Source organism: Macrobrachium nipponense, chromosome 8, assembly GCF_015104395.2.
Source record: "Macrobrachium nipponense isolate FS-2020 chromosome 8, ASM1510439v2, whole genome shotgun sequence".
Lineage (NCBI taxonomy): Eukaryota > Metazoa > Arthropoda > Malacostraca > Decapoda > Palaemonidae > Macrobrachium > Macrobrachium nipponense.
This window is the reverse complement of record NC_087203.1, coordinates 71,911,634-71,922,306: the sequence shown is the minus strand read 5'-3', so window position 1 is coordinate 71,922,306 and position 10,673 is coordinate 71,911,634. Positions and strand designations below refer to the sequence as shown.

The window sequence follows — 10,673 nt, the reverse complement described above, 5'->3', positions numbered from 1 at the left end:
TATATTTCTTCATCCTAATTATTCATTTTGTGTCTGAATCTGCAATTTTCTCCGTATCTGCAATATCCTCTTGGATCGTAAATACAGTATTTATCTCTTGAGCTGTATCTTGGAGCTGATGCTTGGAAATTCTTTGCTGACACTCCATATCACGGTGATGGCTTGCTTTTTTCCTTCACCTCATATTCTTTGTTCCTCTCTTTATTTGTTGGATTTTATCATTTGATTGATTATTTAATTGACTTTGATTCATGGCTACAGGGTGCATATATTTACATTTTTTGTCGAACTTACCTCCTTTTCCTTCTTTTAGGTTTTTGCATATTTTTGGATGTAGATCTCTGCAATCATCCTCATAGCCGTCTAGGTATGCACATTTACCATAGATTTCATAGTTGTGACATACCTTGGGATGTTTGTAGCAACATCTTTCTCCGAATCTGCAATTCCCTCTTTTCAAAAGGTTGCAAACTTTGTCTTTTTTGTCTATTTTTTCCTCTTTCCCATCAGTGTGCAGATCTGGGTGGTAGCCTCTTCGGGATTTTATTTTGTGTTGTCATGTCGTCGTAATTTATTTCTTCATATGTATACTGCTTGATTGCCTCATATGTAGTATCAATGAGTATCTCTGCATCCATACTTTTATCTTGTTTTTTGTTTTCCTCATTTTTTTCTGTAATTTCAGTTTTGTTTACTTCTCTTCCGTTTTCCTCTTCTTCTTCTTCCTTTTCCTCTTCTTCTTCATCCTCAACTATTTGTACATTAAGTCTTGATTTACATTCTCATCTGTTTTATGAAAACCCAGAGAGAGAGAGAGAGAGAGAGAGAGAGAGAGAGAGAGAGAGAGAGAGAGAGAGAGTTATTCAGCCTTATTATCTTAATGGAAATTCTAGCAGAGAGAGAGAGAGAGAGAGAGAGAGAGAGAGAGAGAGAGAGAGACTTACTCAGCCTTATTATCTTTATGGAAATTCTAGCAGAGAGAGAGAGAGAGATTCACCTCATCTGTTTTATGAAAACCTCAAAATACGTTCAGAAAATTCTAATATCCAGTGACATCCGGTACCTTCGTGATAATTTGCCAGTTACAGTCAAAGAATGTCTTACCTCTGATAATGTATAACTTATATTGATAAAGAATAAGATCCAATTAAGGGAGAAACCTTCATATTTGAGAAAAATAAGTTCAAACGTTTATGAAAGTATCACACACGTAGTATGTACTTTAGCATATCTTTCGCTTTCAGTTTTACGTATAAAAATTTCTGCGAAACATGATTTACTTCACTATGATAAATTCTTATTTGTTTATTGTATAAAATTTTCCCAAGAAATCTTTTCTAAGTCATATTACAAAGAGCTGATAATCCATCTTCCCCAAGGACTTGCTCGAGAAATTAGGATTATTATTTCTTAATAATCTAGTATTTGATTATTTTCGAATCTTTAAGGAGAAAATCCCGTCTTGTGACAGAAAATGGTAAACCTCTATATTTGGAACATGTCATTGAGAAAGCTTAAGGGATTAAAATCCCAAAGATTTGAAATAAATTGCTGTAGAACCTTGAGGAACTCGCAAATGGGTTTATTGTAAACTAAGGAAAACCTTAAGCGATAATGAAAAAATTGCCCAGTAATGTAAAAGTGAACAGGCCAATTATTAGGTTACAAAACATAATCATTTGATTATAACCCAACAACAGAGTATATAATGCTCTAATGAATATTAGTTTTTATTTGACCGAACATCTCACCAAGCTGCGAAAAAATCTGGATAACGAATATGTCTCAGTTTGAGAACTTATGTTTGACAATCCTCAACGCGTGTTATGAAGGAAAATTGAGAATGGCTATTTTCCTTTGAGGTATTGATCGTATGGGCCATTTTTTTTTTTTTTTTTAGTTTGAATGTAATGCATAATGAAGTTGAAAACTCTTGCTAAGCAAGTCATCGTATGTTAATGAGAGGCACACAGATTTGCCAGCTTCATAAAATACGAGAGAGAGAGAGAGAGAGAGAGAGAGAGAGAGAGAGAGAGAGAGAGAGGGAGAGAGAGAGAGAGAGAGAGAGCAATAAAAGTGCTAAACACCATTGGAAGCTTTATAGGTAATTCAAATCTGCTTTCATGATACAGAAGGTGTCACATTTCAGACACGGAACTCACGGAGCACACGAAAAGACGATTTACATTGAATACGGAACTCATGAAAAAACTATTTATAATGATCACGAAGTTCACGAAAAGACAATTTACAATGAGCACGGAGCTCATGAAAAGACGATTTACAATGAACGCGGAAGTCATGAAAAGACGATTTACAATGAGCAAGGAATTCAAGAAAATACGATTTACAATGAGCACGGAACTCACGAAAAGACGATTTACAATGAACATGGAACTCACGAAAAGACAATTTACAATGAGCACGGAGCTTATGAAAAGACGATTTATAATGAGTAAGGAGCTCATAAAAAAACAAGTTACAATGAGCACAGAGCTCATGAAAAGACGATTTACAATGAGCACGGAGCTTACGAAAAAACTATTTACAATGAACACGGAATTCACGAAAAAACAATCTACAATGAACACGGAATTCACAAAAAAGACAATTACAATGAGCACGAAGCTTACAAAAAAGACTATTTACTATGAGTACAGAGCTCACGAAAAGATGATTTACAATGAACACGGAACTCATGAAAAGACAATTAATAATGAGCACGGAGTTCACGAAAAGACGATTTACAATGAGCACGGAACTCACGAAAAGACGATTTACAATGAACACGCAACCTACGAAAACACGATATACAATGAGCACGGAGCTCACGAAAAGGCGATTTACAATGAACATGCAGCTTACGAAAAGACGATATACAATGAGCACGGAGCTCATGAAAAGACGATCTACAATGAACACGAAATTCACGAAAAGTCGATTTAAAAGGAGCACGGAGCTTACGAAAAGACGATTTACAATGTGCATGGCGCTCATGAAAAGACGATTACAATGAACATGGAACTCAAGGAAAAACAATTTACAATGAATACGGAACTCGCGAAATGACGATTTATAATGAACATTTACTTAGATAATTTATACACTGATATGTCACCCTTCATGTCTGGCAAACTTCCAGACCTACAGAGGGTAAACGAGAACAAATATAGAGAGAGAGAGAGAGAGAGAGAGAGAGCTGCTTTTTATGTGCATTAATATCAAAATGTTTAATGTTATGTCTACGAGCGAATGCGCGGTCATCAAATTTTTTATTGCTAAAGATCTGAATTGCGTTAAGAATACCTTGAAAGCAAAGATGCTTCATCTTAAGTTTAATCCACTTTTCATATATATCAAATATCATATACAACGCAGAAATCGGTCTGCAATTGTTATTTAGTCAAATGCTTCTTTTACCATAACAACGAACATTCTTTAAACTTATACTATTTACCTCGCAATCGGGTGGCTGGTCGGATTAGAATTACCTCGTATATGCCAGCGCAGTCCCATAAAAAAATATAGGCGACCCGTAACTGTGGTATTATACTGGTTTCCTCTCACCTTCAGTTGCTCACTGATTTGTCTTTACAGAATGCTAAACTTTTTATCGATGATTTCTTATTTGTTTTTTCTATACTTATTGAACCTTATTTTATTTTCAATGTTACCCTTTTCGTCCTCAAGCACTAGAACTATGAACACCTACTTCGATAACTATCGCCCTCATTGTGAACCAATGAGGAGACCACCAGACCCCTCAAGGTCTGTTGCTAAGTTTCAAACCTTCTCCTTTTTGGTAAAAAAGAAAAAAAAATCCACTTCCCAACTCACCCCTTCATTTACTCCCTATTTCCCCCTGAGGGAGCCACTTACTGACCCACAGAAAAAGATTCCAATAATTGTGTACTGTACATCAAGCTTAAGAAGATCCTCCTGAAAGTGAATTTCTTCCTTAAGATATTGCATTATTATCGGAGAACAATGGCTATTTCAGTGTCCAATGCTATGAGTGAGGACGGCCGGATGGCAACAGAGCGCTAACAACCCATTATGCATTTATAGCAGACCTGAGCGTTCAATTATGCGCAATGCGCTCCTCGAATGTGGTGTTTTGGTATCAGGGAGGAAGAGGTCATGAGATTAGCAACCCCAAAACCACCCCCACCCTCCCACTCTCCCCATACATACACATGAAAAAGAAAAAAAGAATCACAGAGAATAAGAAAATTTCATACCATATTGCGTCACTCCTCAGGAGAAAGGACGCAAGTTGAATATACATAGCTACACACACACACGTGCATATATATATATATATATATATAATATATATATATATATATATATAGTATATACATATATATATATATATATATATATATATATATATATATATATATATATATATATATATTGATATATATATATGTATCTATATATATAATATATATATATATATATATAGTATATTATATATATATATAGTTAGTATATTATATGTGTATGAGTTCCACGCTGGACGAGTGGTTTTCGAGCTTGCCTGCCAATCCGGTGGTCCGAAGTTCGATTCCCTGCTCTGCCAATGCGGAATTAGAGGAATTTATTTCTGGTGATAGAAATTCATTTTTCGATATAATGTGGTTCGGATCCCACATTAAGCTGTAGGTCCCGTTGCTAGGTGACCAATTGGTTCCTAGCCACGTAAAAATATCTAATCCTTCGGGCCAGCCCTAGGAGAGCTGTTAATCAGCTCAGTGGTCTGGTTAAACTAAGATATACCTAACTTTTTTGTGTGTGTATGCATGCTTTATCTATAAAGCTCCCTATCTAAACAGAAAGAGAGAAGAGAATGTCAGCCATACAGAATGTAGTTTATGTTAAATGCAATGGAATGATGCGATGGACTTGAAAGTCTGTTTGCTCGTGTGTTATGCCACAAGCAGCGCAACAATTCTCTTTGACATTTGCTCAAAAAAACCTGAGGCTGGCGACATCACTCGTCCGTATCATTATTTTGACAGCACTCCGTGGAAACGCTTCTCTGATAGGAGAGGCTGAGAGCTTTTCCTCCGTTCTATGCAAATATTGTAAGCATCAATTCTCACTGACATGATTGGGTAATGCAAGACGAATCCTGGAATTTAGAGGATGGGTGTATATGTATCAATGTTAAGAGCGTACTTTATGTGTATGTTTGCATATAGGTGTAGGTGATCAACGCGAGCAAAATTAGATTAAGGTCACTCCACCATAACAGTTGAAAATTAGTTGAATCTGTTCAGGGTAGAAAGCACGAACTGCTGCTGTTAGGTTATGAATCTAGTATACATACATACATACATACATACATACATACATACATACATACATACATACATACATACAAACATCATCAAAACTTTCAAAGCCATGAGACGCAAATATTAGTTTTTTTTTCAGGCATGAGAGCAATTAACGCTAAATAGCACTTCCGTTTCACCTCAGCTGACAAGTCTGAATTTCAGTATCACAAAAATTCCAAAGTTTTATGTAAACAGAGAAGTTCAATGAGCAATAAGAGCCCCTTTCATGCGTGCTAAGCGCCTTAGCTCTCTTATACATGTTCTCTAGTTTTTTTTCATAACGCCCCCCCTTCTTTTTATAGTGTCACCTCCCATTCCTCCAAAACTTTTTAGGTCTTCATTTGTTCCTTTTCCGAGGCATATAAACAAGTCTAAATATTTTTTCAAACACCATCTAACAGAAAGGCTGCAGAAGGGAGTGCAGGGACAGAAAAGACCTGAAAATAGAAATAAGAAGGATATGGGATATGCCAGTGGAAATTGCACCCATAATCATAGGAACACTAGGCACGGTCCCAAGATCCCTGAAAAGGAACCTGAAAAAACTAGATGCTGGAGTAATTCCAGGACTCACGCAGAAGACTGTACTACTAGAAACAGCGCACGTAGTAAGAAAAGCGATGAACTCCTAAGGAAGCAGGATGTAACTAGGAACCCCACACTATAAAAACCAGTCAGTCGGATAGGATGACTGTGATACACGAAAAAAAAAAAAAAATAAATAATAATAATAATAATAATAATAATAATAATACGAAAGGATAATAATAATATATAAATAATAATATAATAATAATAATAATAATAATAATAATGCTACTGTCTTAAAGTTTCGCCTATCATCCTTTAATATCAAACGACTAATCCCGATACCACAGAAGTTGTTCTTTTTAACTAATTTTACCATTCACACTTGCAAATTAATCATAATTCTTTTTTGTAGAATAGCTGACTCAAAAAGTCCTTTACACTTGCTATGTTTTGTTCACCGAGAAATTAATTTGTTCCAGAACTCACAAGCTATCCTCTTTGATTCCATGCAAGCCACAAAAACAATTACACGTTCAGTTTCCCATTCTATACCTGTATCACTCGACAATTTCTAATCTTCCAGCTTCCACACGAAGATAGCACAATCTTTTAGGTTTAATGTCTTTTGAATCCGTTTTCTTTTCGCTGACTCTATTTCAGTTTATTCTGGTTCAGCTTTCTTGCAAATTTTTCTGACTGTCTTCAGTTGACACTTTCGCTGCCAAAAAATACGTTTCCACCTTCCAATAACTCACAATCATTTCTGTTACATAATGAAATAGAATTTGTATCTTTTAGTCATTCCGTTTTGAAATTATCCATCTGATTTTTTACATGCGTAAGCACAAACACACAAATACACGCACACACATGTATATATAATACAAAGTTGCAAATTGCTCACGAGCGATGGTACAAAACATTTTGCAAAGCAATGGCTAGGCATTGGTGAATATTTAATAATACAAGTTTTTTCTTCCAACAGGTTCAGTCTGTGTTGAACTTTCAAGACATAAACAACCTCTGCTATCGTGATCCGGAAGCCTGAAATGTCTAGCTACATAGGTGCCTGTTTATGCCTCTGAATTCACGTTTATACAAACTGGTGTGTCTGTGTTTTGGCGTCATACCAAAACAATGTTTTGAAGGACTATTTTTGTATGAAAGAACATACGCAAAATCATTAACGATTTCCTGCTGTTCGTTTTATAGCGGAAGAAATAGTAGTAGTCTTGGGGGACTAAAGTGATCTCCCAGAATAATTATCTATAATCATCTTACAAAACTATCCATCAGTGCCTAAACGTTTGAACTCGAAAATGATTCAACAGCCCTGTGGTTTTACGAGGTTTCATCTTCGTAATATGTTACGAACGAGAAGAACCTCTAGCAGTAAGGAGTTTTAAACCTCTATACCTGAATTCGTGATCTCAAAATGAGGGTATCAAAGTTCAAATCAAGAAGGACTTTATCCTCTTTGCAAATCAAAGAACGGCCGTCAAACGTCGGTTTGGACAAGGCAACGACCATTGGCAAGTGACCAATCGTTTTCCCATTTTGTTTTAGAATGAGCTTGATTGCTAATTATGTTTCTTATTACTCTGCGTTGTCCAATGAGTTTAAATTCTCAGAAACAAAACTGTTTTTTAACAAACCCTCTGGACACCGAGGTTTCGTTGTGGCAACTGAGATTTTTTTGTAGTGCATCCAATGCAGTGATACTTAGAAATCGGTCCAAATGTTTCTCAGTTTACAGGAGTTTGCACTCAAACAGGATTTGCCTTTTGTCTTTAACGGTGAAGATCAAGACACCTGTCAAGCGCGTGGAAAAGGCAACGAAAAAATGGCGCGAGTTTTTTCGACGAAGTCACATTCCCTTGATGAAGGAAGAACTGGGGTTTTTAGAGACTACCAGACGTAATGAGAGCATTCATACTCAACATTTGAATCATCAAGAACGTGCAGCTTTATCCGATGACCCAGGATGTCGAAAAACAGCCGATGCAATCTCGGCCTCTGTCGCAAACCGCGTCTCTGCATCCGCGCTGGGCTGCCAACTCAGAAAACCAGACGAAATGGAAGAAGAAGAAAAAGAGGGTCGAATGAAACGAGTTCTATTCCTCTACCACGCTGCTGTTGCACTCAAAGACCTCAAGAAGACTAGACAATATTCAACAAAGAGACGTCGCGTTTTGGCGAATTTCAGTTCCAGGTTTTCTGTATCCAAGTCTTCTCCTTTGTACCTGAGGCTATTTGCAGTCGTGAATGAGGACAGACGTCACCGTAGTACCGTGCCACAAGCAGAGAATGAGCTGTCAAGTCCATTCGTCCAAGACTCAAGTTCACGGGGTACGGCGACGCAGTTAGATCACCCAGAAGAAATCAAAGACCCTGCTGTGAATGTATCTTCTGGCGAGGATGAAGCGCAAAACGATTTACATCTTGAACTCGACAAGTTTATAAAAGGATCCCATGCAGGGGATCTGACTGGCAGCCCTTGCCAACGGGTGAAAAAATCCCCGATATTACCGAACACGAAACAGAGATGCCCCTTGTCTCTATACGATCCAAGAGAAGATGCCTGTAATGGGAAAGGGGTCGCCGGACAAGACTCTTACGTCCCTAGGAAGCTTTACAATAGCAGCGGAAAATGGAGCGAGTGGTGGGCGAGACTAGTGATCATGGTGGCGGTGTGGACATGCACAGGCAACTTGCAAGCAGAGGCCTACAATGAAACGAACATTTGTCAGAGAAATAACGTTAAGGCAGATCAAAGTAAGTACTATGTTACTTCTGTTTGTTTTCACAAATATGAAAGAGTATTAAAAAAGTCTCATAGTAGCGTGAGTCTTGAAATGGGGAAATAATTCCACAGTTGTGTATGTGCATATATTTAAAGATAAATGTATATGTATAAATAGCTTCTGAGAATCTGTTCGACTGAAAAAGGAAATCGAACAGATTCCCGAAAGCTATCTGCATAGATTTATCATTAAATATATGTAGTACATGTACATACATAACTGTAGGTTTGTTTCTCCAAAGAGAACATTTTTAGCGCTTTCTCTTAAACCAATAATTATGTCGTTTTAGAAGATTAGTAACTGGTTGATTTATTTCTTATGCTCGAGTGATGTGGCTGAATGTTGTAACGCTAAGGTTATATCTTCAGAGTTGGTTGTGATTACTACTAATGACCATTTCAAGATGTAAACAACTAAATCATTTACCGTCGCCAATTTTAGCAGTACTCAGTCAGTGAATCAATAAAATAGAATTCAAAGGAAGAGATGTGATCGCCTTGACCTCGCTGATCTGTGCATTCTAGAACTTGTTTGAAATTCTGTGCTCTCAAACACGTTAGTACAATAATCGGGCTTAATTTTAGAGAAAGGATCATTCCGGAACTTTATATCAAGGAGAATTCATATTATTTGTAAATGTTGCACTTGACGTCATGATCTCATGCACCTCTTTTACTGGCCTGCGTTTGTCTGGTGGATTAATAAATTATTTTGGTACATTTATTGAGTGGATAATCCGAGATGTAGTCAGAAATCGTTGATCTTTACTCCAGATACAAAAAGCAAAAATTAGGACTCTTTAGAATGTCAGTATAAATTTAAGTATTTTATAACTATAGTTATAAAACGAATATCTAAAGTAATATACCCTTAACATATTCACTGTACACTACGGTGCGCATAAGCTAGTTCACTTTAGCAAGGATACCCTTGACACTCCTGCAACCCCCAGCTATGGATTCCCCTTCTTTCATCATAAGAGTTTACAAAGTGTAATGTGCATTATGACATTACACATGGCAAAACTGAGGTCACTTTATAAGGGAACATTCGAGAACTCTCTAGTAAGACCCAGTGTGTTATAAAATACCAGGGCAAAACACCCTGTGTTGCCTTAGATAGTCTGAAGTCATATTAGACGTGCATTGTGGGAAAGGTTAGAATATGGACCCACTTTATGTAAGACGTTTTGCGAACTTACCTTTGACACCTAAGGGTTCAAGAACCCTATAGCGGGTTCACGAACCACATTGTCTTTTCGTCCTCTACCAGACGCCCACTTAATGCCCATCTGGTGCCCATCCCCCAGCGGCAAATTTGTAACCAGTGTATAGCGGATAAATATGCAAAGAACACAATAATTATAATCACTGCGATTCCAATAGAAAGAAAGCGCAGTCTATTTACTTGCAATGGAGGAATGTTGCCATCAAATTACTTGCAATAGACGGAAATTGCTATCACTTTGCAAGCAATAGAAAGAATCTGCTATTATAGTATGCCCACAATAGTATTAAACTACGGACTATTCCTTGTAAAGGAAGAAAAATTAAACCAGTTTCCTAGCAAGAGAAGTAAGATGAAACCGGTTTCCTTGCAAGAGAAGTAAAATAAAAATAAAAATTTTACAACAGAAGATAATGGCTATCAGTTTACTTACAATAGATGAAAACCACTGCCAGTTTGTTTGATTTAGTAATGAAATGCAATCAGTTTACTTGCAATGCAATAAAACTGCTCTCTTTTTCCCTTGCAACAGCCCCTTTCAGAAACCATCGTAACGAGACAAGCCATGTTTAAACACAAAGGAAATTATGACGAAAACAAACACTTTCTCTCTCTCTCTCTCTCTCTCTCTCTCTCTCTCTCTCTCTCTCTCTTTCTCCTGTGTGAGTGTATGGTCGTATGCGAGTGTGCGCTCTCGTGCGCGGATGTATGAGCATATGAAAGTTTATCAGGAATCAGGTCTTTGTTTGTCAGTCAATCTGCC

The 10,673-nt window shown here is 37.1% G+C and overlaps 1 protein-coding gene across 4 annotated transcripts in view; it reads left to right on the top strand.

The window, feature by feature from the left end:
* LOC135222840 (insulin-like growth factor 1 receptor) overlaps positions 1 to 10,673 on the top strand; it is a 303,311-nt gene that overhangs the window by 105,356 nt on the left and 187,282 nt on the right. For 2 of the 4 annotated variants that reach the window (XM_064261171.1, XM_064261170.1), the window contains exon 2: positions 6,865 to 8,654. The exons of 1 other annotated variant lie outside the window; for it this stretch is intronic. In XM_064261171.1, the coding sequence (XP_064117241.1) occupies positions 7,466 to 8,654 (1,189 nt within the window). In that variant the 5' untranslated portion in view covers positions 6,865 to 7,465. Of the gene's footprint in view, positions 1 to 6,864; positions 8,655 to 10,673 lie in introns of those variants that run through there. One more of the 4 variants, XM_064261173.1, reaches the window with a different exon arrangement.